This window comes from Nyctibius grandis, chromosome 12 (genome assembly GCF_013368605.1).
Source record: "Nyctibius grandis isolate bNycGra1 chromosome 12, bNycGra1.pri, whole genome shotgun sequence".
Lineage (NCBI taxonomy): Eukaryota > Metazoa > Chordata > Aves > Nyctibiiformes > Nyctibiidae > Nyctibius > Nyctibius grandis.
The window spans coordinates 9,000,430-9,028,349 of NC_090669.1; the positions used below are offsets into that span (position 1 = coordinate 9,000,430).

Genomic DNA, 27,920 nt, shown 5'->3' on the forward strand with positions numbered 1-27,920 from the left:
CAACTGGACTCATTGCAGTCTTTAACAAACAAACAAAACACCCACACCCTTATTTGCTAAATTTTATTGAGACTAAGAACTATCCACATTTTAGAAGTTCAACTTCAGTTTCAGATTCTGTCCTTTCACATTTTTCATCTACCTTGAACTTAGGGCTCCTGCTGACATACAGTGCTGCAATGAGCACTCTTAAAGCCTTCAACAGAAAACTGCTGCGTACAGTGAGATCCTCCACCAGCAAGTGGCTGGAATAAAAGCACAACCGTCTACGCTCTGCATGGTCTGTTTCACCACAGTATGGATGTTCATTTCTATTAAAGAGAACATTAATTTGGGGATGAAAAAGGGAGCAGTCACCAGTTGCATGTTGCACGTGAACTGGATTATAGGCCTGACTTCTTCCTTCCCCCTTCTATTTCAAGACTAGAAAGAGGTCTGCCTTTACTGGTGAAGCAGTTACCTGAGTGTTTTTGCTGTTTGAGAATTTTATGTTTAGTTCTCATTCAGTCTGTTGGATGACTGGGAATGATAAATCACTATTGTCTGTATACATGGGAAACGAGAACAGACTTACTGAAGTTGACAAGTTACCAAAGCCCCAAGAGACTTAGAATAAGTGCAGTCTTAAAAGGCACATAAAAAGAGCCCCATAACCTTTCTAATTTCAAAGCTCTTCAAGCAGACATTTATTTTGGAGAACAACAAACTAACCCGATTGAGTTCTGAGCTGGTAGAGCATGCACAGCACGGTTAAAGAACCTCTTTAAATACAATAACTAAAGCCATGCTTAGTCTTTTATTAACGAAAAAAAGTGAAAGATTTGCATAGGAAGCCTAGGAAGACACAAAAACATACACAAATCACAACCGCATACCTAAGATATGAAACAGATCCATTGTACTTCTCAATTACCAACCTGGCAGGCTGAAATTACTCTACTTACGTCCCAAGCCATAATTCAGCACTACTTGAACCATGCATAATAAGAATGTCACTCTATTTGCAAAGCTTTTAAAAACAGAGTGTAAAAAAGGAAAAAAGGTTGATAAATCAGCTTCCTAGTGACTATGTTAGAAGTTTCCTTTTTAATAAAACATGCAAAAGATACATACCTTCTCCTTCACCCACTTCAGCACGATCTGGCTTTGTTTCTTTGTGCTGTCCTTCTGCCACTTTCACTGCCACTGCTCTGCAAATAGCTCCCAGCTTCCGATCCAGAGAGCGGACTCCTGCCTCTCTAGTGTATCTAGTGTAGAGACAATTGTTTTACTGGTGGATATTCATTGTAAGACAGATTTCTTTTGAATGTAAATACACTTTCTTTTTTAAAAATACAGCCAAATAAAATGAGATGTGAAAGGCAGTGAGACCTTGGGCTACTCTAATAAACAGGAAAAAACCATCATGTGCTTTTAGCAAAATAATTGTGGTTTGCTGATAAAATTGTAAAGGAAGACAAACTACTGAGTGGGAAGAAGACATGACTAACACTTGGTGTTAAACCTTAGTGAAATGCTACACAATGCTCCAAAGGCACTGAGCTCTTCTCAGATGCATAAAAATTAAAAGGAAGAGCTATTTTAAAACTCAAAATATAGTTCACTGGAAGTTGAAGAACTGACTGTAAAAGAATATTTTCTTTAATATATGAATTAAACAGAAACACCGACAATAACACTCACTAAATGCCAAAGCTGTTCCTGGTCATAAAATACTTAATTCACTGAATACTGATGCATTTTTTCCACTGGAAATGAGCTAGCTTCAAGTCCAAAAGATGTTCTGATCAGTATCTTTGTTCTCATGTCCAACAAAAAAGTAGTTATAATTAATACAAGCTATTAAAACCCCCACATTTTATTAAGTAATTCCAATTTTTATACAAATGTGGCCCACCGAGTCAGAAGAAACAAAATGGTATTTTCCATCTTTTCTATGAAAATGACAGAAATAAAACTTCATTCTTTAAAATAAAGGTTGTCTGCTGCCAAGACCATGGCTTCACACATTGAACACTGCAGCAATACTAGTTTCAAGTGTTTCTGTTTATTCATAGTGCCTTGCCCATTGTGTCAACACAACTGATTGTGAGCCACACTCTGAGAGCCAGAGCAAGGAATTCTCTAGAGAAGGATGATTTGGTTTAGACAGCAGAGCCAGACAGAGCTCAGGAAAGAGCAATTCCATAGAGTACCAATTGCCGAACTTCTGAAGCTATTAAGGACAATAGATCTTAAGAAATGTTTTGTGTTATCACTTTATAAATGATTTACTAGTTACCACAAAAGGAAGTTATTTAAACTTAAAGCAATATAACAGATTTACCTGGTAATTATGTCCAAAGTGGTTACTTGTGGAATCTGTATTTGCTGTGGAGTCAGGCCATGCTGTTCAAGCTGTTTAGGAATCAAGTGTCTATGTGCAATTTCAATTTTTTCTTCTTGTGTGTATCCTTCAGAAGAAAAAGCATATGTTTACTAATCTTTTTGCTTATACACTACAATACAATCAATATTGTACACTACAATACGATTTATAATTGTACCTGAATGAATTTAACACAAAAACCTCAGCTATAATTTAAAAGGCTGTTGGTATGATACCCTGTGGTTATTCATCATTTCATGTGAACAAGAAGGATAGGATTTTAGTGTTTCAAAGATCCCTTTTTTCATATCTTAAAAAGATGCATCAGCCAACAGCCAGTTAAAATACAAACACATTAATTAGTGAAAGTATCATTACAGAATATATCAATGTATCTCCGTATACCTGGAACTGAATTTTCCTAAACGCAATGGTAGATTTCATTCTCACGACAGAGGCCATAATGGAGGTGTGCCAATTAGTCTCTTTTAACAATTCTGGCCATTCAGTCTAGATTCCTGGCAGGCTTACCTCAAGGAACTGCTTTTCATCTCAGGAAAAACACCCCAACATTGTTTAAGGACTTGCAATAGCCACTTAAATGAAAACACTGTAGTGTTACCTGGAACTTGAATAATTTCCATTCTGTCCAGCAGAGCAGGTGGGATAGTAGCTATAGTGTTGGCTGTAGCTATAAAAAGGACTTGAGACAGATCAAAGGCTACATTTAAGTAGTGATCGGTGAAACTGTGATTTTGTTCTGGATCCAAGACCTTAACAAGAGTGAACACAAAATTGATGCAGTCGCTTAATTAGAATAAAATATGCACGTTTTTATTATATTCCATAACACAATATGTTATGATTATTACTAAAGCCTGACCCTCAATATCCTGCCTCACTCTGATTACTCTGTAACTACATTCCACACCACATGCAAAAAAAAAGTCGCTTCCCCATTAGTTCTTTTTAACCTTTTCTAAAGATGGCTGCAGCATTTCTCCAGTCAAGTACCTCCTGTAAGCTATCTCCATGACCTTTCACAGATGGTACACTGGCCTTTCAAGGACTCTCAGCATCCTTGGAAAAGCAGCCCATGTGGTCCCATGGACTTGTATGAGTAGAATTCTCTCAAGTAATCTCTGACTCCAATCCTTATCTCCTGCTTGTAGCTCTTCTTACGCTAAGCACACCAACCTGAGAGATCTCACTGTGAAGACCAAGGGGAAGAACATAGATTATCTCATCCTTATCTGCTGTCACTAAATCACCTGGCCCAATCATTCAGCTTTGTCCAGTCTTTTACTACTAATGTAATAGTAGAAGCTCTTCTTATCGCCCATGACATCCCATGCAAGTCTTGACCCTACGTGAGCCCTGGCTTTCCTAACACAATCTTTGCATTTTTCTTTTTTCCCAAATTTTGTGATAAAAAAACGGAGACAAAATTAAACAAGCACTGAAGAATAACAACACACAGTCTGACCAACCTCAAAAATTTACTGCACAAGTAGAACTATGGCTTAAATAAGTGTTGTCTTCCTATTGCTTTTAGCACTACTTATGTGTGCTAATGCAACACTTGCATATATTTAAGCTATTACTTGAATAAGCTGTTTTTCTGCATTAGGTGATAAATATTCTATATATGTGGATCACGAGTGTACTAAGGTGCTGTCTTGTAGTTTTTTTAATAGTACTGAAAATTGGAAGTTCATTGTATATAGCAATCTACACTTGGCTTCTATACCACCACCTATGAACCACTTTCATTGCACCCCCTCTTAAAGTACTGCCACACTTTTCCTTCCCAAATGATGAATTATCAATGATGCAGCAACATGAATAATTCTTATGTTACAAATAATGGGACCTGTGCATCTCTTGAGAAATAGCACACTGCTGTCAAAATCATTTATCTGCCTATACCCAAATGAATGCACCATTTGTCTTAGCAACTTGAATTATAGCCAAGAACAGTGCTGATAACTCTAAAAAACTAAATTTGAGCAGTTAGCTGGTTATGAAAGAAACAATTCTGAATTTTCATTACTCTTCAATTCTGTTCAGTCTTTGAAATGTTATCTTTAGAAGAGAGATGTTCTACGATCAGAACAAACTAGTAGAATACTTTTTCTACAGAATGCCAGAAACACAGCACAACTTTTTTAAAAACAGAACAATTTCTGATTTTATTTTGAAGTACTGCACAGATTTAAGACTAATATTTGGAAATGTATTGCGACTGTAATAAAATACAAGTTATACATTCCCCTTAATAGTGAAATCTTAAAACATCCTGAAGCATATGCCTAAATTCTAAAACTAAGGCTGAAACTCAGTGCGTGCTATTGTTCATTTGCTGTTCAAAAGCTTTTCTTACCCTCTTCAGCAGGCAGCTGCTACCATTTACTCCCTTCTCTACTGATGAAGACAAAGGCCTTGAAGTATCCTGACTAGCCAAGTACACTGATGCATAATTCAATCAGAGTTATAGATGTGTCTTACCTCAACTACTCCTACAGTCTAGCCCTAAAATGCAGGGGGACACAACGACAGGCAGTGTATCCAAGCACAGCATCTACAAATTGTCTTCAAAGAAAGTAGATATATACCAAATATAAGACTCCCATTCAAAGTCTACTCTTGCAAATTTTTCAAAACTGATTTAAACAGTAAATCTTAATTCAGCTTACCCTTTTTTTTTACACTGATAACACAGTATTTACATAAAATCCCAGTATATTAGCTGAAGCATTTGCAACTACTTCCAAAGATGCTGAAAAACAATGTAGTGTGACTGACCAAGTTGGTTTTTTATAACATTTACCTACACGCTTGTTTATCTCTTTTCTCCTTCTAGTCTGCAACTAGAAATCCTTAAGAAGCCTACTAAGTGCTAAGCTGATGATTATAATATTATTTACAAAGATATACAAAATACTAATGCTGTAGTCATGTGCAAACAATACTATCCAATAAAGGTAAAGGAAACTCTAATCAAAACCAGCTCGGATTGTATCTAAAAATATGAATTATCTGAGATTTTCTACAAGGGCTAGAGTCTCTCTGGATTAATAATTCTCTGTCATGGTAACTGTTTCTTAGAATAAGACATAAAACAATATCATGCTTATGCATTTAAAACAGATTTTCCAAAGCAAATAGAACTGTTCTTCAGCTAGGTATCTGTGCTAAAGTTCAAGGTCAAAAGATTTCAAAGATATTCAACTAGAACACAAATATTAAACTCAAAAAGAACATTTCGTGAACAAAACATCTTGGTTAATTGTGGCCAACAGCTCACATGCATACAGAGGCTTCTCTGTACCAGCTTTTTATTACCACAAAATCCAGAATACGTTCCATGAACATTTAATTGCCTGGCTATGCTCCTGGTCTAATTTCCCTGCATAGAAATACTCACTATCAGGCACTTGGATCCATTTCTGTTTTCTTCTGTTTTAAACAGAGGTCATCTAAATTTAGACTAAAACATTCCCTTGTTGATGAACAGAAACTGGCAATGGGAAGACATTCTGTTTTGCTTAAGCAACAACTCTGCAGAAGCACTAGAACTAAGCACATATCCAACAATTATAAAACATCAAGCTTTGCTTCCAAGCTTACAGGGTATAGCAATTTTCTTCTTGAATATATCCTGTTGTAGACAGCCAGTGAGAATTTAACACACCTAACATTAAAGAAAAAAAGGATGTGCCTTTTACACTTAATGATGGCACTTACCAAACAAGAAGCAGCAGTCTGAAAAACAAATGTGCCAGTTAGGTGACCACTTACTATTGTTTGTTCTCCTACATAATAGCCACCTTTGCTCATTCCAGATGGACTTTCCAGCAAGGTAAACCACAAAAAGCAGATGAAAATTAAGCTGTTATGTCCAGGCATGAGTTCTCTATTAGAAGAGGTAAAGTACCTGCTTTAGGATGTTTAGACAGCAGTAGATGGATATACAGATCTCACATGGGAGCGGCCCAGACATGGTTAATAGAGCAATTACTTCTCCAGATGCAACTAATGGTCAATTAGCAATGACTTACACAAAGACTGCAGCCCAAGCAGACAGCTGGAAGCTAACCTGATGAGCCTCAGATGGAATAATCCATGGCAGGAGCCGAGTTGAATATCACTGAGAATGTGGTTTTAAAATAAGGAAAACAGAAGCATCCCAAAGCAGCAACAAAGCAGCAAAAATCCAAACACAAATAATTAAAAAATAAATTAATCTCATTTGCCCTCACACACTTGACATGATAGAAGAAGAACAGGAATGCTAATTCTCTACTGCAAGACAGGGAATGAAAAATAAATTAAAAGAAACAGAAAAAGTTGAGTAAAATTAACAATATTAATATACAGATCTGGACTCGTGACTGGAACACTGCCAAAAAAAATTATCTTTCAAGAAATGCCAAATCATTGCTTCATTACCGATTTTGACTGCCTAGCAAACAACAGTCAGCTACCTAAAAAAATTCGATTTTCAGGTATTTTTAATCCATGCATTGACTAGATTTAGGCCAGCTTAGTATCTGAAGTATCTCCAGTATCTAAAGGAGAAATCATAGAAGTACGAGCAAACTCAGAAACAGAGCTCATTACCATTAATAGCAAAGAGTAAATAAAATCCCACAAGTGAAAGGTCAAAAAAATGCATTGAATATTTCTTACACTCCCCTTGCACTTAAGAGGCTTTTCATGCACCCTAGACACGTGTACTACATACTTGAGAAATACGCAGGTAAAGCACCATAACTGTCATTTTAAAAATCTAAAAAAGTGAAGCCATGGTATTTTCTAGCACATTTAAATTATTACTAGTTCATGTTAACATGCAAAGATCAAAACAGCTCTCAAACCATAGCCTGTTCATACACTGATTTTCAAAGAACTAGCTGGCCTTGTCAAAACAGTAATTTTACACTATCTAGCAGGAAGAAAATAGTGACATTTGTAGAATGTCAATTGACATTTCATTTGCAGAAAGTCATACAGCACACAGATGAGCTCATGACACTTTAATTTAAGTAGCATTTTTCATATTCAAATCACTGTATTAAGCACTGTCAGTCAAAAGAGTCATTAGAATAACTCTGTAGGCAAATATTACCAGAACCACTTTCATTCCCACCTACAGCCACCCAGCTACAGAAGTTATCACACCTTAAGTGTGACAACTGAGATGCTTCTAGGATTACGCCCTAAATCATTTCAGTGAAAGTGAGCCAAGCTAGCTCAAAAAATTTGGATAAATATCTTCTACTAACCCAACTCCTTTTGACTGAAACAGGTAAAGAACAATCACAGAAGCAGTCCAGCTGAAACAGCGATAGGATGGTAGTCCCTACAGCCGAAGAGAAAATAAAGGAGAGGCAGACGGTGGAAAAATACAGCAGTATAAAGAAATTCTAAAAGTGCACAATATCAAAGCCATTAGTGCACTAGTGCTACATCAACTCTGGAGAGCCTCAAGCGTTTCAGCCTAGCCGTGCCCTTACCCTCCTCATTCCCCCCTTTCCTCATCATCAGTGCTAGCACAGGAAGATGTACACAGCCTTCTGCACTAAGACGCTGGGGAAGGGCAATGCTCTTTGTCTCTTCCCCATACCTGAGGAGACGCTCCTTCCTCTCTCCAGCAAACTGCTAGAACAAAACCGCTGAATAATCAAGCCAGTGGAAAAAGGAATTGTACTGGGATATCATCATGTATCATACTCCAGGGAAAAAGAAGGCAGAAAGAAGGTTCTGGCAACTCATTACTGCTCTCTGCTACAGACTCCTCTGATACATGAAGCCTGGAAGGCATAGGTATCAATTCATCTTCTTCATAATCACTCAAGTTTTAGGCTCCTGAAATCCCAACAACTAATCTAATTAGTAACATCTCAACAGTTGATGGATTTACAAAATATTCCAACAGTATCTTGTTCACCAAAGTCCTTACTTGTATCTCCTAGATTTTACTTGTGTCTTTACGTGAGTCAACATTAACACCTTTACTCTTCATGATAAAATAACTACACCACATACCTCAAAATTAGATTCATTTATATCTTGGTCTGAGTCCCAGAATTTCTGAGAAAACATACTTAATAGCTGACTCTCATGGAAAGCAAACACTCACCACATCATAATCAGTCAAGGAGTGGGGATCTATGACTTAAATGAAAAACTTAAGTTCAGAAAGTTAATTACAACACTAATTAAAGAAATGCTGCTAAAAGAACATGCAACTAATCCATATTACATGCTACGTAAAATGCTTAGCTCCAATATAAGCTTGTACCATCAAAAGCTTAAAAAATATATTAAAATTGTTCCAAGAAAGAAAGAGAAAACTTGAAAAAGCCCAGTTACCATCTGGCTGCTCTACAGTTCTTCCTTACAGCTAACAGCATTTGGTCATTAAAAATTAATGTCTTGAGTTCCCTCAAATAAGTAAAACGTTTAAGGCTTCAACAGTCTTTAAATACACAAAACAGCACAAAATACATCCTTGTGTTTAAGTACAGATCACCGAGATGGAAGGTATCTTACGTAGCATACTATATAACAGCATTTGCATTGTGCAAAAGTAATTGACAGAAATCCACCAATGTCAAAACATAGTAGCTGGCATTTGAATAAAAAAGCTGACACTGTCATGCTATCTTTTGTCTAGTGGATCCTCCTTTCCAGTCCAGTATTTTAATTCTTTTTAATTACAAATGAAACAATGCTTGTAATTTAACATCTCTTACCTCAAGTAACGCTGCTGCAGGATCCCCCTGCAAGCTCTTCCCCAGTTTATCAACCTCATCTAACAGGAATACTGGATTGTTAACCCCAACAGTCTTCAGTCCATTGATTATTCTGCCAGGCATACTGCCAACATAGGTGCGCCTGTGAGAAATAAATGTATATGTGGAAAGAGAGGCAGACGCATGTAACAGGAGTAGAAATACCAAAAATAAAGGAAAAGATAAGAATAAGCAGCATTGTAGCAATTCTTGCTTTTTTGCAAAACTTTTTGGAACTAGTTGATAAAAATACGGAATATGCATCTGAACTAATATAAGTAATTACAACAGCAGATGAAAATTCCATTTCCGTGGTGCACTAGTTGGTCCAGAAAGATAAACGTATGCATTAAAGCATATCCAAACTTTATGGCATGCATGCATTTTACACGATTCAGTATTTTACACGATTCAGTACAAGCATCCTTGTACTGTATGAACAAGCAAAAGCAGATTTGGGAACCTCATTAATACTAACATTTTAATAATGATGATACTGGGTTTTTGTCATCACAACAGAGTTCACACAGCATGTTACAAATTAGGGCAAAATTCCAAATACACTGAACTGTCAATGTCCCCTGTAAATACAGCATGCTTTAATTAATACTCACAAACCCCCCTGTATTTACTATGTCATTTCAACATGAAATAAAAAACTAGAACAGTGCAACAGAACAAAAAAGTTATGAGTCTGAATTTATTCAGCAAAGGTGGTAAAAACTTTTTTCACAATGCACAGAGCAACTACATCTTACATGCATATATATCCCTTGTTTGCTGCATTTATCACTGCCTTTTCTGCTTGTGCCATAATTAAACAAAATACTATAATTACAAGTATGAAATGTTGGTCACTTGAGAAGAGAGAGATACACCAAGTGCTGAATTACAGTACCTATCTCATGACCCTCACAAAGCAGATATGCAGAACAGGCCTGCTTTGCCATATGATCTGTTTTAATATAGTCCAAAATAAACAGGATGACATTTAGAAAGATGAAACCAAAAATACCAAGGGAGTAATTTCAAAAGATACTAGAGATTACTTTAAATATAAAAAAAGCCCAACTCAAACCACACAGCAATGGTGTTAGTTCCATGTAATATTCAACCACTGAGAGAACAAATTGAGGTTACTGTATTTAATTCTAGATCTGAGCAAAACCAAGAGTTTTTAAGATCTTCAAAATAGCCAGAAATGCAACAGAATTTCACTTTGCCTATTACCACCTTCACGAGACAGCTGCTAAAGACTGGAGCAGCCAGCATGCAAGTTTATCACCCCGCTGCTTTTGTGTAGAGTCTTACTCTGCAGCGAGTGAGTGGATTCCTCTCCACTGAGGACTGCGCTATATAACATTTATGACAGATCAAGAATCTGCATGAGGGAGCTATTACACTAGCATGCCACTTCACTCTCCATCTGCACAGAGTCAACCTTGCCAAAAAGAATGAAAGGATTCTATAAAATGCAATCAGAAAATTACAAGACTGAAGCAGAACTGAAATTCATAGAAGTGAATCATTTATCAGGGCAACCAAATTAATCATGGTAGCCATCTGGAGGTTTCTTTGGGGTTTTTGTTGTTATTTTTTTTTTGTTTGTGGTTTTGGGGTTGGTTTGGTTGGTTGGGTGGTGGTGGTGGTTTTGTGTGGGTTGTTTTGTTGTTTTTTTTTAACAAAAGGTGCTTACTTCACTAGTAAATAATTTTATATGCTTCAGAGACAAATGCAGCCTGACTGTTTTTAATATTCTATTTATGCCAGTAATAGGATAACATTAATTAGGTAAGCATTAAACATTCTTCCTTCTTGCTTGGTACATTATTCTCAAGTGCATGCTTGAAGACGAGCGAGTCTGGAGGAGGGCGACCAAGCTGGTGAAGGGTGTGAAGGGTCTGGAGGGTCTGTCCTACGAGGAACGACCGAGGGAGCTGGGGTTGTTTAGCCTGGAGAAGAGGAGGCTCAGAGGTGACCTTATTGCGGTCTACAACTACCTGAAGGGAGGTTGTAGTGAAGTGGGAGTTGGCCTCTTCTCCTGGGCAACTAGCAGTAGGACAAGGGGACACAGCCTCAAGCTTCGCCAGGGGAGGTTCAGGTTGGACATTAGGAAGAATTTCTTTACAGAAAGGGTTATTAGACATTGGAAGGGGCTGCCCAGGGAGGTGGTGGAGTCACCATCTCTGGATGTGTTTAAGAAAAGACTGGACATGGCACTTAGTGCCATGGTCTAGCTGACAGGGTGGTGTCAGGGCAACGGTTGGACTCGATGATCCCTGAGGTCTCTTCCAACCTGGTTGATTCTGTGATTCTGTGTGAAGACGTTACACTCCTTTAATGCATGTTTGTGTTTTTTAAATACACAAAGTTTTATCTGATTCTTTTAAATTCTATAAAATTGAGATATCTATGTTCCGTCTACTTTTAAGAAACAGCTTTGGTTTATAAGCTAAATGAAGGTAAACTGTGTTTCTCTAGCAAAGGGAAAGCACTGTGAATAATCTTTCTTTCTCTCCCTGCACCATCCAATTGCAACAACACAGGTCAAAGGATAATAAATGTTAGGTACCAAAAGGTTTTCTGAATAATAAATCTGTTCATTTATACCATGCACACACACACATATCACTTTTTAAAACTTTTTGGGAGTTTTTCCAAGTAGAAGCACTTAAAAAAAACCCAACAAAACAAAACAGGAAGACATTTTTCTTTCTTAATATACAAAAAAAGCTGTTGTTATTAATAGATGTAAATACTTTTTTTTCCCCCAACTCTGAAAATACACTTCAAGTCACAGTCATTTTAAATTGAAGTAGATTTGTGTATTTAATGACAGATTTACACTTGTGGAAGATTCTCACAGATACAGCATCTTTCAGTAAGACTTAACTGTTGTACACAATCAAGTTTCTTAATGTTTTAAAATAAACCATACACTAGGTAGGCTGAAGCACAAGTATCAAGATCTGTGATGAAGAAAAAGCAGAAAAAACCAAATATACTCAAGACGACTTATGACAAGTCAAGTGAGATCAATATCTTGGAGAAATACAATTTTAAGAGTATAAAAATTAAGTGGCTTCTAAAGCAGCAATAAGCAAAACGTTCCAACAGTGACAGAAAATAATTACTTTAATTTTTTTAATGCACCCTGTCCAAAGTAAGCCCTGGGTCAGGAGCTACCATATAAAAAAAACTTAAATAAAAAACACAGTCCAACTGAAACAGATCCAATGTTATGAAAAGGATGAAATGGGTCCCTATGCAACCCAAGAATTCTTCAAGAAACTCAAAGGTCAAAATTAAAGGAACTACTGTTGGAAATATGGACCAATTCCACAAAACACTCAGTCTTCACAGAATTAGGGTTAACAGATGAGAAAAGCACACAGTGGCCAGAAACATTCTGCTCTTCCTTTCACTACCTGACAATTGACTATTCTTGTTCTTCCTCCATCATACTGTCGTCTTCTCATTTGCATTTTCAATTATCTCTACACATGGTAAATCTAAAACAACTAACTCCAGTATAAATGTTTAATTGATGCACTAAATTTCAAATAAAAGCATGCTTAAATTTATTTAAGTAATTTGATCAGGTATCACGAAATAGAATCTCGGACTATACATTTTAGTATGACAAATACGTAAGTATCAATTCACTCTTCCCATGTGTAACAGTCTAAATCTGTGATACATCTTCATTTATTAGAGATAGACCAATACCTATTTTATTATACTATTAATCAAAGACTCAAGATCTCCAAGGCAAGTAAAGAATGTTAACGCAAATGGTATATGTAGGATGACAAAGAACAGTAACGTAGTATTTTACCTCGAAAATACAAACATAGGTAGCCTGTTTTCATTTCTAAATGGTTATTATAGAACACATCTCAATACAAGACTCCTCGGTAAGACACACCCTGCAGATATTTACATATAAACCCACTAGAATATACTAAAATTACAAGCATATATGGCCATTTATCTGTTTGGACATTAACCTTTGCCTTATAACTTGTGAAACTGAATACTGCTGTTTGTGAACAGTAGCCACCGAATGTGATGTTATTCTTTATTTTCACTATTTTAGCTGGGGTTAAAAGGATGAAAAACAATATTCTACATTAATTTTTGATGCTTTGCTCATTTTTTGATGCACCGCTTCTCTCCATGTAGTCAACCAAAGAAACTATTCCTGAACTTACTAGCGCAAGGTCGGAGCTTATTTTTTCACAAGGACAGAGGCTGCGTCTACTCAAGTGCTTTACAAATGTGTCTATGCTTTGTACTTGTATAACAAAGCTATTCCTCTTACAGGTGAAACTGTTTGAGGTTTCTTTTTTCCTAGTGCAACAAGGCCTGTGCTGAGAACTTCTGCCAGCATACTTGTACTGGTGAGGAATCACACCTTTTCTCACGCAGATGCACCTGAACAAGTCTTCAGCACAGGCCTAAGCCAGAAGCAAACTACCCAAACTTCTAGAAACTGAAAAGCAATGGTAATATAAGAAAGAGTGCTTTACACGGAAGTGAGAGGAAAAAAGGGCTTCACAGTGATCTCACCAGCTCCACTATAAATAAATGGCACAATTACATCTTTCCTTTTTAAAAATAGAAAACCACACACACATGCAACAGAGAAGACCATATAGCTCCTGTATAAAACAAAACATCAGTACTGAGGAGATCTTAAATGCAGTGAGCTGCTTGGAAAAAAGTTCTAAATTGCCCTCCAGGGTGGTTAAATTTTTTTTTAATACAGGCTAACAATAAATATAACAAATATAACAAATATAATAGCAAACTCTTAACATATGAGTGGTAAATGCAAACAACAGCTGGACGATGTCTGATAAAGCAGTTTTCTGTTTTTATACCAGGATGACTATTTCATTTTGGGAATGCAGAACAGTAGTTGCTGCTCTTCACCCAATCAAAAAAGGATTCACAAACCCCAGCTGCAGGCACATGATCCACACTGAAATGGCAAAAACTAGGTGTTTCCGATTGCCCCAGTTACACATCACATGGAACTGCACACTTACTGAAACACCACTCCACACCCTGCTGCTTTCTAATATATTTTCCTTGCTGAATCGACCAGTTTGCATCTTTCACTTACAAGAGTAACAAGAGGCCAAAGTGAATGCTATTTCAGGCAACATTTGCTTGCAAGTGAAACTGAACCACAGTTTCTTTTTTAATGTTCTAGTACATTCAGTACATTTCTTTAAATGTTTAGTACGTTAGTAGGTACAAACAGTATCATTCTTCTGTAATGTTAATGGAATCCTTAACTTAAGTCTTAAAGCCTAATAAGGAGCTTTTAGGAGAAAAAGAATGGCTCCTTACATGTAATATTAGAAAATCAGCCTACTTAAAGGTAAAACTCAGACAACAGTAGCCTAGGTCTCCTCCACTTTTAGACCACCTCAGTAATTCCTATGGCTGCCACCAGATGCGCAATATGGATTCACTTGACTGGGAATAACTTGAAGGATTTATTCATGCAAAAGGACATTACAGAGAGAGGTCTACAGAAAAGCTGTAGTTTTCATTTGACTAAAGCTTATTCTGAGAAGCAGAAAAGCAAGAAAATTGAAGCAGAATTAAAAAAAACAGTATGCAACAGTTGCTTTTGATTTTACCTACAAAAAAATTGCAGAAGCAGTCGGTTACAAGGGACTCCTCATACTAACTGCTCTAAAGTTTGTTTTTAAACTGTACACTTGTTTGTTGAAGAGTAATCACATGATATTCTTGCTAATTCTAGACAGTATTTTTCCTTTGCTGATGAAAAATAAACTGTCTTATCAAATACTTCCCATCAGATAAGTTCAAGTAAATTTTTTAATGTGAAATTTATAATGGTTAGCTTGTAACATGCATTAATAATTTAATAATGCCCTCAAGAATACTACAGAGACAGCCACAAACACCTGAACTTAAAAGTTTTTACAAGTCTCATTATCATGACTCTAGCTGTCTTGATTCTTTATCAGGTCTCAGCACAAGATAGAAAGCCAAACAAAACAAAACTGAGAGAAAAAAAAAAAGGAAAACAGTAAGGAATTAGTGGCCATTGAGTAAGATTTGATGACAGTTTTACTTTTATTCATAACGTCAGTTTCACAGACGTGGTTTCCCTGTTACAAAGGCTTCAGTTCTGCTCTGCCCTGGAAAAGTTACCTATGTCTGTGATGCCTAGTATTCAACAGCCTCTAGTGGTTTCAGTTCGAATAGCAACATGTTATTGAATCACATTTTAATCTGTTTTTAGGATCCATAAGTCATCTGAAACATCAGAATTCTTACTTATTAAACAGTGATTAACAATACAGTTTATGAATTACAGGAATAATACACAGTGAAATAGGAGGCCAGAGTTTTGCTTCTTTTTCCATCAGTGTGTAAACACGTAAAAAGGCCAGCTGTTACAAAGGTTTACAACACAATCACAGATGCATGCAGAGTGCTGCTATGCAGTAAAAACCAATGCGTTAAAACAAATGTATCTAGAATCCCCCAGTGGCTGGTGGGTATCCTGATCAAACCTACACTAAAAAAACTTTCAGATGATTCTTTCAAGCTACAAGCTCTAGGTAAGTGTCAAACTTTCTACTGAATTTTACTTCAAAGTGCCAAAATGACTGAAGAAGAAATTCCATTTATGACAATAAATTCCCATTACTAAAATTCTCTCCTGAATAATACCATTGAATACCAAGAAAAATCAATTAATAACTACCATTGTTTGAAATAAGCAAAATTTCTCTGTATTAGCTAAGCAATGAAAATAATCAACACATTCTGTAACAAACAAAAGAAAAACTGCAATTAGGAAAGGAAGAAGTAGTTACCTGTGGCCTCGAATATCAGACTGATCACAGACTCCTCCTAAAGCAATTCTGTGGAATTCTCGACCCAAAGTCTTTGCAATTGATCTTCCAACACTAGTTTTACCAACTCCTGGGGGCCCCACAAAACAAAGAATGGGTCCCTTGAGGTTGTTTTTAAGCTGTCGGACAGCTAAGTACTCCAAAACTCTCTTCTTCAATTTCTCCATAGCATAGTGATCATTATCCAAAAGAATTCGAGCTGCACGAATTTCCAGGCGATCTGTCAATCATTGACAACAGAAAAGATATCAGTACATTTACCTTTAAAAATGGAAACAATTCATTCTACAATACAATAGAAACAGACATTCTCAAACATGTTCATCAATGCAATCCCCCTGACACACACACATATTTCAGACAATGTTTTCCTAAAACAAAGGTATTATAATTCTCCTTTAATAAGGAAATTCGACATAAGCTAGAGAGATCATAGTACTGATAATGAAATTTAAAAAACCCACCTTTTCACTGTGTCACACATTTAAATCTGGTTCAAATGAACTTAATGTCTATTCTAGAATAGCAATCCAACTATAAGCGAATTTTTCAGCATCTGCTTTCTCACAGAAATAAGTCTGATTCTGTAAGATCTTCTCAAAGGACAAATTCAGCTCTATGTCTTCATCATCTACTTATAAGAGTCTGTAACTACCTTGCAAACAGAGCAAGATCCTACTGGCTTGAACAGCAGGCTTTACTTGCTATGCAACACCTGAAGTGATTTGGCACTGTAAAAAATACCCATGTGATACTAGGACTGGAAAAATTAGTTTTTTGCAACTGCCATAATTTGGGATAAATGGTCTGGCCTCACCAATGGACATTAACTAATGCTTTACACAGAGCAGGAATTGCTGGCACAAAGCAGCGGTCTTCTCTACTGCTCTACAAAATAAAGAGTAGGCAAGAGGTAGTGAAGTCTATCAACTCTGCACACTCACCCTTCAAATTCTATGCATTCCCGATGCAGAGCCCTCATATCAGTAAGCATGCACATTTCACATACAGACAATTGTGATCAAATTCTCATCATCAACCGTGTAAATTTCTGTAATGAACCACTGAACAAAAAATTCACTAATGATCATAATTTTCTATTAGAATTTCTATTTTTATAGTCATGTTATTTTTATTCAGTGTAGCTATGGAGTCCAAAGCATCACTCACATACAAACTTTGCAACTTTGCTTAAAGTAAAAACTTCAAACTACCTGTGACACAGCATAATTTTACAAGGTTAAAGAGCAACTTTCACAAAAAAAAACATTCTGCTAAGACATGAGTGTCAACAAATACTTTACTAATTTTGGGGTTCTTTGAATAATATTGTAGACATCTGCCAAAATCTGTAGGCAGATCTTTTTACAATTTAGCGATTAAAGAAAATATTTACAAGGAGATTTGTAAACAGCCAAGGCTTTAGTTCAAAATGGCCAAAATTCATCAATACACATCCTAAGAAGGCAAAAGATAAGACAGGCGTTTATGCTGGTGTGGTATGTTAAACTTCTTTTAAAAATCAGATTGTTTTAAATGCCATTCAAAAGCCTCCTTCCTCAGTAGCTGCTAGAAGGAATTAAAATCCTTTTCTCCAGCAGTACACCTTCTGGAAAGTAATTTTGCTCACTTAATTTACTTGTGTTGGTTAGTAGGAAAAGTAATGTTTGGTTTTCTGGTCTTCCTTGTCCTCCATTTTTGCATACTGTTCCCATATTAGTAGTACCACACTCTAATCACAACTTTCGGATACTATGGTACAAAGCTGACATGATACTCAGTTTTTCTATTGTACCTGAAGTTGTAATGATTAAAATTAACTACAATTATGCTTTTGCATTCTTTTGTTCCTTACCTTGATTAACTTAAAACACAGCACAACCTTCTTCAGGAACATTAATGCTACAGAAACGTACAAAAGCTTTTTTGTCTGACATATAAAAAATAATTCGATGCTCTTTTCTTCATAATTTTAGATATGTGCTAGCACAGATTGCAAGTAATAACACCTTCGTTTTTCTGTGTAGATATTCCTAATACTTTTAAAATTCACATTCTTAGATGTACAACTGAGCTACACAGGCTATTCAGTGTACAGATCTTACTTGAAGCCAGGCAGACCGTAAGACTTCACTAACATATTGACATTTTTACAATCGGACAGCGAGACAAACATTTGCAAGACAGAACTAAGTACATAGTGGTTACATGATGGTTACTTTTATTTGTCCTAAAATGTCCATGCAAGAGACAATCAACAATAATAGAAGGGTTTACCTTTTGTACTCTTGTTCCATGGCAGTTCTACCATCAGTTCCAAGTAATTTCTTGTCAAAGCATATTCTGGCATTGACTGAGGCATCTTCTTTAATCTGGAAATATATGCACAGAATTCATAAGGCCAACCAGGAATTAACTGTGAAGTAAGACTCTGCTGTACCACAAGGTAGATATTTAGCAAACTTGAGGTCATCAGCATACCCTCTTACCTTCTGACAACCATAATACTAAAAAAGCAAGTCACTATCAATTAGGAGATTGTCTTTGCATAATAATAGGTTATTTATAGGATACAAACAGAAATTAGAGTCAGTTCCCTAAGCACACTGCATACACTATGCATGCACTACTACACATGCATCCCCACTGCAAAAGAGGTTGTCAACCATCAGATCATCATGGATAGCACAGTTACCCTCTCACCAAAGAAAAACAGAGGAAAAAAGACTCAATAATTGGGTCAGTTTATTCATTAATTATTAACAACTATGGTGTTATTTAGCTCTTTTTTTTTTTTTTGAGTTCTTCACTTCATAATAGAGGCTTAGAGCTTACAGTTTAATACTGTATTAATGTATAAACCGTATCTAGAAGACTTCATATTTCTCTGTCGTCACCTCTGATGTTTCAAAAAGATGAAATGATGAGATTTATAAGCAAAATAACAGCACTCTACTAAATTTTTAAAAATCATTTCCAAAACACAACCAACACAAAATATCATCAAATAAGAAACAGCTACTGCAAGATTTGTTTTAAAAAACAAGGGAAGAAACCACCATTTGAAAGTCTCCTACCTCTTTATTTCCTTAAGACAAACTTTAAGAGCTTGTTCTGACATACTGGATGTTCTAATTTTTTTTTCCAGCATGACAACGTCATCATGATCTTCTTCTTCCTCCTCATCTTCTATAGTGGTTGGAATGTGATTGATTCTTCTATTAGGGCGAATAGCTACAATCTATGAAATAGAAAACAGAGCCAGAGAATAGTATCAGGTTTTGTTCTTTAAATAAGGTGTGTGCTTTGGCTTTGAATGGAAACCATGACAAAAGTATGCAAGGTGCTGGGAGAGTCTCCTTCACAGAAAAATTCAGGAAATTTTAATACAATAAATAACTTCACAAAGTGTTATTGGTACTACTTTAAAAAGTTACGGTTCTTATTTTAGTGTATGTATTTCCTAAGTACATTTAACATCTACCCTAAACTAGCAGACAACAGAAGACAAGAACAAAACTGAAAAGAGTTATTTGTTATTTTTTGGGCATTACAGCCTATCATATCAAGCAGAATAAGCCTAATCTTTACTGAAGGGATAAGCCTTCTCTCTTACCTTTTTTCATTTCTCAATTACTTCCTGTTTACTAAACTGCGTAAGTATAGTTAGATGCAGCAAAAATCTAAGCTGCCTTAGTTTAGCAAGCTACATTTTACAACACACATTCTGTATCTGCATTTCAAAACCTATCATTCATCTGCAATGCCATTAGTAAAAGGTATGCCTTTCAGTGCACAGGCCAAAACTCAGTGTGTGCATGCCATGCAAGTAAATCTGGCATCAGATGACTCTTTAAAGGAATCTGAGCATTTATTCCATGTCAGAAAGTGCTCAGATTAAAATAAATAAATAAATGAAATAAAGCCTAGGCAGTTTTAGAAGAATATTTTCTTTTTTAGGTATCTAAAGAGCCAAAGTTGCCAGCTGGGTGTTCTCTGCAGCTCCAGACTGACCATGAAACTTTATGTCTATAGATTAAAACTTTGCACAGATTAAAATCACGCACGTTCATTAGCCTGTTTAAAAGTGCATCTTTATACTTATTTAGGATGTTTAAGTATCCCACATTTAAAGGTCCATACCCTTTTATCATCATCCTGTTTGGGCTTTCTTGTTTTCTGAAGTAGCTTCAGGCCTTCAATCTGTCTAACAAGCAATGGTATAGTCATCTTGAATCGTTCTTCCAGCCTAACAGCATCTAAAATCTAAGAGCAAGGAGTTATAAGTAGCCAATAAGTGCATGCTGATGGATCATCAGTTTGGAGGAGGGGAACACAGAGGGTACTGTTACTGTCTTTTGACCAGAGTTATAGTATAGCTGGTTTAGGACAAAAAGTAGCAAGAAAAGCAATGAGAATACAGCACACAAAATCTAGCCTCAAGGGTTTGGATAACAAAACTACAAAGCACTCCAAAATCGAAAAAAAGTATTTTATACTGTCTGTTTTTAAAGCGTCTTAATATTTCAGTTGCATTTTCTATGGCAAACACCTATCAGCATTCTATTTTTCAACTACTAAGCCTCAGGAAAGAGCTAGCCCTCTAAGAAAGTTACAGCATGATCTCCTTGGTTAACCCAGAAAAAAATCACCTTTTGCCTTAAGTTTTTTTTTGGTTCGGTTTGGGGTTTTTTTGTTTATCTTTTTAAAATTTTATACATTATTCCATTTTCATGTTTAATAAAGTGGAAATGGGTAGAATTTGGCTCTTCTGTACTTCCACAGCTTCCACTGGCTGCTTTTTTATTTAGCACTGCTAATTAAGAAAAAAAAAAGGTGGTAAATGGTAAATTTAACGGCTAATGTACCTTCCTCCAGCAGAACAGTCAGCTATAGTACACACCTTCAATTCAAATTACTGCACTAAATTCTATTTGTTGTGCTTTGAAAGAACCTAACTCATGGTTTCAATTCAAGGTTGAACGTGCAGCAGTGGCAGTGACAAAAGAAAAGGAACAACAAAACTTCTGAACACACCAAGTAAATATAGAAATCAGACTAGTAAGTATCAAGCCATAAGCATCACTTCTGCATAAAGTTATTTTGACATACGATGCAAATTTAACCAGCATCTCAGTATTTAAAAAACCTTACACTTCAAGATGTTTTTTAAACAGATTAAAAAAAACTGATTCTGAAGCTGTCGGTATTAACAGATGTATAATGATCTGTCAGCTGTGGAAAGTAAGCAAGATTTCAACACAATTTGAAGAAAGATTTATCATCTTTAGCATGGGAAGGGGAAGCCCATGCTGTATTTATTTTTTAATAAAATGAACAGTTTCCAATGCTAACTAGATTAATTTACTTACTAGGTGAGTTCTGACATATAGACATTTAAACACTTTACACAACAGTGTAGAAACTTTTTACAAGTATTCATTCTCAGTTGTAACACAAATACCTTCTGGCACAACATTATCACTGTACCGTCTGAAGTGTACGCAATTTCAAAATCATCTAAAAGCGATTAACCGTATAAAAATAGTAAACACCTAATTCCCCTTAAAAAAATTTAAAAACATAATACCTGAAGCTTCTCTTGATTGGATGTACGGATGATAGAAGTCAATATATCTGGCAAAGCTTCTCTAGGCAGATTGTCCAAAAGACGTCTCAGCTTTGCGACTGCAGGAACAGACATATCCAGCATCTCAACCAACTGTAAGGAACACGTAATAAACAATATTCATGGTTGCTATGTTTCTTTTTAAATTATTTAAGTGAGTATCTGACCTAAAAAGGATTGCATCTTTCAGTATGAAACGTGTCTAGGTACGTTGCCAAAAAGCTACTGAAATAAATAAAAAAAGTTCACAGAAGAGGCACAGGGCAATCAAGACTTTGGGCTTTCTGCTTGTTCGAGAAGTTAAAAAATATCACCATTGTTTGCAGTACTTTTTTCAACGCCTAAATCTCTTATTTCCCCCGCACACACTGATTAAGAACTTTCCCAGTTATCTTATGACTACGATGACTCTTTTTCTATACCTCCTTTAAACCTCAAATTCATTATACCTGGCGACATTTGTTTATAATCAAGGCTCTACAGGGGTTGTTTTCCCTTTAATAATTTAAAAAAAAACTCTCATAAAAACCCATTCCGTTTTATATAGTTTTTTATATATATAAAATCCTGGAAAAAAATAATCAAAAGTACTCCTTTTACTAGAGTGCATTTATAGTATTGCTATATATGAAATAATACCAACTTACAGCCCTAACATACACTTTTAGACTCATCCTGCAATGAGCTGTATAGACAACCTATAACAAAAATATTTATTTTGTCGCAGAAGTACTGAAACTCTACTAGTCACTAAAAAATATAAGAACTATAGAAAGAAACGGGCAGATAGGAAACAAGCAACCCCCCCCCCAAATATACGCATAAATACATCGATATATGATACATAGGATTAAAACAATTTACCTGCACTGCATACTTGTAGAACTGTTCTGACAACTCTCCAAGTTCCTCCTCAGATTTATGCTGATTAGTGAACTGCTCAAGTCGATCTAACTGCTCAACTTCAGCAACAGGATACGGCTTCTCTTTCAGCAACTGCAGGATCTGGAATCGGCAGAGGCCCGTAACCAGCAACGTATAATGTGGCTTGGGCCAGTTGCTACCGACCACCTGAACTGCCAAGGCAGCAGTGCCAATCCTAAAAACAGATCGTATTATTTGTCACCTTCCACAGAACTTTTTGTACACCCCTTATCAAGAAGCAATCGAGCTATGGGTTACAAGAACCTCCTGGGTCGCGGTTCCTTATCATGAAAGGCAAACAAATTCTAGAACTTCCTTTGTAAAACAGATTACAAAACCAAACCCTAAAACCTGAAAATAAGCTAACTGAAAAACTAAGTAGGTAATATAATACAGTCACCCGATTTAGAAATACATGTAATTTTTTCATAAATAATTTAATGGATCTTGCTGTGGACAGGAATGCTGACATTTCTGCTTAAACTATACACATTGGAAAATTGAGTGTTTGTAATTTACAGTTCTTCAGTGAAATTGTCGGCCTCATTGCGAACAAACGTTCTAGATCACATGTACCTGTTTAAGCAGATTTAAAAGAGAAGTTATTTTCTTGCAAAACCTTACTCAGTCCACTGATGTGATAAAGTTCTGAGAGCAAGGGTTAGAGCACGTTAGTTTTACTCATGCTTTACGCCACAGAAATACAATTCTTTTTCATTTTACGTGAACCAGTTCACTATCCATGCTACTTATGTGAAAAATGTTATCGTTAACAACTGTGTCAGCCTTGATGCTCCTGCCCTGCGTTCTTTCATAGTATTTTCCGCTTCCACCTTGGTCTCCTTTTTCTAACTTTCCTTCCAGACGTCACACAGACACTCCCCGACACCACGCGTCCCCCCACCCCCGGACGCTCGGCCGGTGCAGCGAGAAAAGTTTCTCCGAAGGGAGAAGCGTTTCCACCACGGCGGCGCAGCAGAAAAGCCTCACCCCCGCGGCCAGGCCCACCCCCGGTAGGTAACCCAACGCCCCCGCGGAGATGACAACATGGCGAGCTCGCCTCGGGGCAGCACCGTCCCGGCCGGGGAGGCAGGGCCAGGTTCAGCGCGCCGCGGTACGGCGGCACGTCGGACAAGCGCACCAGGCCGCGGCGTCCGAGGCCGCGAGGGAGCCGGACCGGGCCGGGCGGCACCTGTGCAGGGAGGGCAGGTCGTCGCAGTCGGACGTGGGGTCGCTGGTGTTGGGGATGACCCCGATGATGGTGCTCTTCAGCGAGGTGCCCTTCAGGAGCCGGCTGCGCACCAGCTGCATGTTGCGCGGCGAGTCCACGCTCGTCCGCATGGTCGAGCCGGGCAGCAGGACGCCCTCATGGGTGAGCAGCAGCGGGAGGCGGCTGGGGATCTGGATGGCGCTGCCCGCCGCCATGGCCGCCCGCTCCGCTCCCCCGCCCACACACCGGCGCGACCGGGCAGCCTCGGCGCCCGGCTCCGCCCCGCTACGGGTGCCCGGAAGGGACAAGTCCGCGCCCCACCCCGCGCCTGCATCGGGCCGGGCCGCGGGGCGGGGACGGGCGAGGAGAGGACGGGACAGGCCACCAACGGCCCGCTGCCCCGGCCCGTCCTTCGCCGAGGGTGACACAGCTCCGCCCCCGCCTTGGGGAGGGACCTTCGCCTGCCAGGGCACAGGGTCACGAGCCTTGTACCGTAAAGTAACTTCTAGCTCGCGTTTAGTGTTTCGCTCCCGTTTTTTGTTCTGTTTTACAAGACAAACCCGCTGCGGGTCCGGCCCGAGGGGCGCGCTGGGCCCCGCTGCCCCCGGTGCCGCTGTGGCTGCCTCAGCCACCAGGGGACAGGCTGGCGCTGACCGTGCTGCAGGCTTGAACGGAGCTGTAACACCGAAAAACTGCTGTAGAGGCGGCCGGGGGAGGGGGAGAGCGTAACAAATTCATCATTTGTCAAATGGGGTGGTTACCAAGTGATATCCATTTTTTGTTTGTTTTTACCAAAATCTGCTCTCCTGCATCTGTGCTCATGACCAAAGGGTTCAGGACCCTGTTTCTTCAAGCACAGGGGCTCTTCACTGGGCCCCGGGCAGCCCTAAACAGAAGGGAGCAAACGTAAGCCTTCCCCAAGGGCTAGGGAGCAGCAAAGAGCAAAGCACCCACTGGTGCTCCCTGTTCCCCAGCCCAAGCCAGGCACGGTACCTGCAGAGACAGACCCTGCAGATACTGACGGAGTTTTACTGCAATATAGTTTTCAGCAGACCTGGAGGTATCAGCCAAGGTCACAGCTCACTACGATCAGAAACATTCCTTTGCCCAGTCCGGCAAAAGCCTGCCCAGATGAAAGGGCTCTGAGTGCTCAGGCCCTGTGGAGAGTTCAGATGAACAAGCAGATTTTAGAAACTTCCCCTTTTTTTTCCACTGGTGAAAAGAGGTGCAACACCAACATTGCATAATGTAATGAACTACATTAGCCAATCCCTTGTTAACCACTGACTTGCACGATACGTTTTGAACAAAGGTAATCCTGTACAGAGGGGAAATCTCAGTAGCAACGAACTGACAATTTGAAATGCATGAGTATAGCTACAGTAAAAAACTTGCTTAATCATGCAGTTTATTAATACCTTAAATCTGTTGGCCTACTGGAAAATGTCAAGGTAACAGGACATATGAATATACTAACAATATATTTAAATGCAAAAAGTATTACATCTGAGAAAAATATGTTCTAAAGCAGCCACCTCAGGTACCTTAGAAAGAAGCTGGAATTTAATATACTGCTCAACATGACATTTAGAAAACATTACTACAAAAGGGCACATAACACAGGATATGGAAAGTGTTTTGTGAACTTCCCGATGTTAAATATAATTACTCTGTAAACATATGTTCAACACTCACAAATGTTTAAGCGTCTTTAACTATTTTAGTTTGGAATGTAAGCACAAACCAAACCTAAAGGTTAAACATTTGCTCATCCCATTTATTGATGAATTTTCTCAGTCTGAGTCTTTTCATTTAAAGATAATCTACCAATCTCATCATGTTTATTCTCCAGGCTACCATTTTTTCCCTCCCTCAGAGATGACTAGTCCTTGTGGTCATTAAAAACAGTTTCTTAATTCATTCTGGAGCTATATTTAAAAAAAAAAAAAATAATCTCAGAGTGCTTTAAAATTCCTTTCGATTTCTACTGAACAACTCTTAATACCCAGGGCTACCGAGTGTGCAATACAATAGGGCCACACCCTGATTACGATGCCTAGGCAGCACTTGATCCCCCAAATTGTTTTTTGCTTAAATACAACCAGGTCACATTCGAGCAGCAGGCTTTCAGAACTTTTTTCTGGACTACCTGAACATTTCTTGATATGTGGAGAAACAGTCTACCATTAAGAGAATTCTGTGCCTCCAACTCAGAGGATTTGAGATCAGAAGGGACAACTGCCACATGGTCTGACCTCCTCTGACTCTCACCAGCAACTTCCGCAATAAGGCCACAGTATCTGAGTTACACTGTGTCTCTCAAAGGCACTCAGTCTTGATTTAAAGACTGACTGTAACAGAGAATCTACCACCTCTAAAAGTATGTTTTTCAATAGTCGATTACGTTGTTAAAATTCGCACCTTGCTATTTAAAGGATGTCATAATGTAACTGAACTGCATTTTAAAGTTCATTTATTTTAATGTCTACTTTTTCTGCTCACTGTAAGGTTGCAGTGAAAATTTTAAAATCTTTTTTTTAATGTAGGCATTGTATTACATATCCTCAATCATTCTTTCTTCACACAAAAGAATCTGTTTTTTCACATCCAGCTTGATTAAAAAGCTACCAGTTGGTTATGCAAGTGCAGCACATGGAACATATGCCAAGAATTGTTGGCAGCACATTACTGACTAAAAGTGTGAGACCTTTCAGAAATTTCTAAAGCTGTGTGTAGGATTCTTTCATGGCAATTGTAAAATGCATTTTAGGAGTAAGTGCTAACAGACCTCACAAGAACGACTGAACTTAAAGATGTAATCTTTTATTCAAAAGCATGAGAGAGCTCCAAGAAAATGCGGGAGGGGGAAAGTAAACAGAAAAAGAAGTTCAAATTTACTGTTCAAAAATTGAAACTTGAGCTAGAATAGCGTGGGGCAGAGAGAGTTCTTGCCTGTCTTGCCTAGCCAGACAGGATTTTCACAGCAGATGCATACCACAAAAATACTAAGGATTTAGAGGAACTTCTGAAGGACAGGAAATATCCATGGGAAATCAAAGAAATGTCATCCGTAGAGCTGTACTCAGATGAGGCTACAGCTGTAAGGAATTGAAAGAGAATCTCACTCAAACTTAGTTTTGCTGCACACAATGCCATACTACCTGGAATATAATTTTTTTTTCCTCTCTCTTTAATCTGCATACTGCCAAATCAGCCTTTTTATGGGAACTGCTAGTAAGAGATAAAAATACGTTTCCTTAGAGTAATGTAACTGAATGAAAGAGCTGAATGGGCCAGGTTTGAGGCTCATATATCTTTGGTATGGTTTTGTAAGCTTTGCCCTTTTTTTAACCTCATAAAGGAGAAAAAACTGGGCTTGTAACTAAGAGGAGCAAATTTTCTCCTGAAACCAAGAACGTAGCCACCAAAGAAGAGAAACGTGGAAAATAATGGAGTTACTGCCACAGCTTATTGAAGTAAATACTCTCCTGAGTCAAACTCAATCATATTTGTGGTCCATGTTTTAATGAAGCAACAGTTTGAAGGAGCTGCAGAATCATGTTTTTATGTTCCTTTAACTAGAGGGAGCATTTTCTTTTCCGTAGTTCAAATGAAATTTTCCAACTGCAACCTAAAAATGGTATGCTACTGTTCTAGAGTGATTCTGGGTTTGACCTTAAAGAAGGTCCACACAGTTTGTGGGACAGTCCTCAGGGCTGTTTTCAAAATTATTACATAGACAAAATTGCAGTTAAATTTTAGGATCAATGTGAGTTTTGCCTTTGCTTCTTAGCAACTACTTAATACCCTAATATGGAAGAAGACCTGAACATCTCCCTGGCTCCCACAACAGCAGCTGAAATACATGCTCTCAGGCTAGGTTTTCTACCTTCTCTTGTAAGATACAAGGATTCAATTTTGTGCTATTGGTATAGAATGCTACTGACAAAGTTGTCTTTCTGTGTTTTTGCATGTGTTGTCTCTGGAGGAGTTCGGCATAGATTGAGGAACTGTATCTTCCCAAATGCATGTGTCCTACCACAAAAGAGGGTGTTTGGCTGTGTCAGGTAGCTAATTTGCT

At 37.8% G+C, this 27,920-nt stretch overlaps 1 protein-coding gene across 3 annotated transcripts in view; it reads right to left on the reverse strand.

Moving 5' to 3' along the window:
- The window catches only part of LONP2 (lon peptidase 2, peroxisomal), a 44,692-nt gene extending 20,560 nt beyond the window's left edge, over nucleotides 1-24,132 (reverse strand). Inside the window, exons 1-11 of one of the 3 annotated variants that reach the window (XM_068411093.1) lie at nucleotides 23,822-24,131; nucleotides 22,570-22,804; nucleotides 21,667-21,798; nucleotides 20,220-20,342; nucleotides 19,154-19,317; nucleotides 18,354-18,448; nucleotides 16,038-16,296; nucleotides 9,130-9,271; nucleotides 2,991-3,141; nucleotides 2,327-2,453; nucleotides 1,114-1,247 (exon numbers count right to left, since the gene is read on the reverse strand). In XM_068411093.1, coding sequence (XP_068267194.1) covers nucleotides 1,114-1,247; nucleotides 2,327-2,453; nucleotides 2,991-3,141; nucleotides 9,130-9,271; nucleotides 16,038-16,296; nucleotides 18,354-18,448; nucleotides 19,154-19,317; nucleotides 20,220-20,342; nucleotides 21,667-21,798; nucleotides 22,570-22,804; nucleotides 23,822-24,054 — 1,795 coding nt within the window. In that variant the 5' untranslated portion in view covers nucleotides 24,055-24,131. Of the gene's footprint in view, nucleotides 1-1,113; nucleotides 1,248-2,326; nucleotides 2,454-2,990; nucleotides 3,142-9,129; nucleotides 9,272-16,037; nucleotides 16,297-18,353; nucleotides 18,449-19,153; nucleotides 19,318-20,219; nucleotides 20,343-21,666; nucleotides 21,799-22,569; nucleotides 22,805-23,770 lie in introns of all 3 variants that reach the window. The other 2 variants (XM_068411092.1, XM_068411095.1) reach the window with 2 other exon arrangements.
- Nucleotides 24,133-27,920: the final 3,788 nt, after the last annotated feature.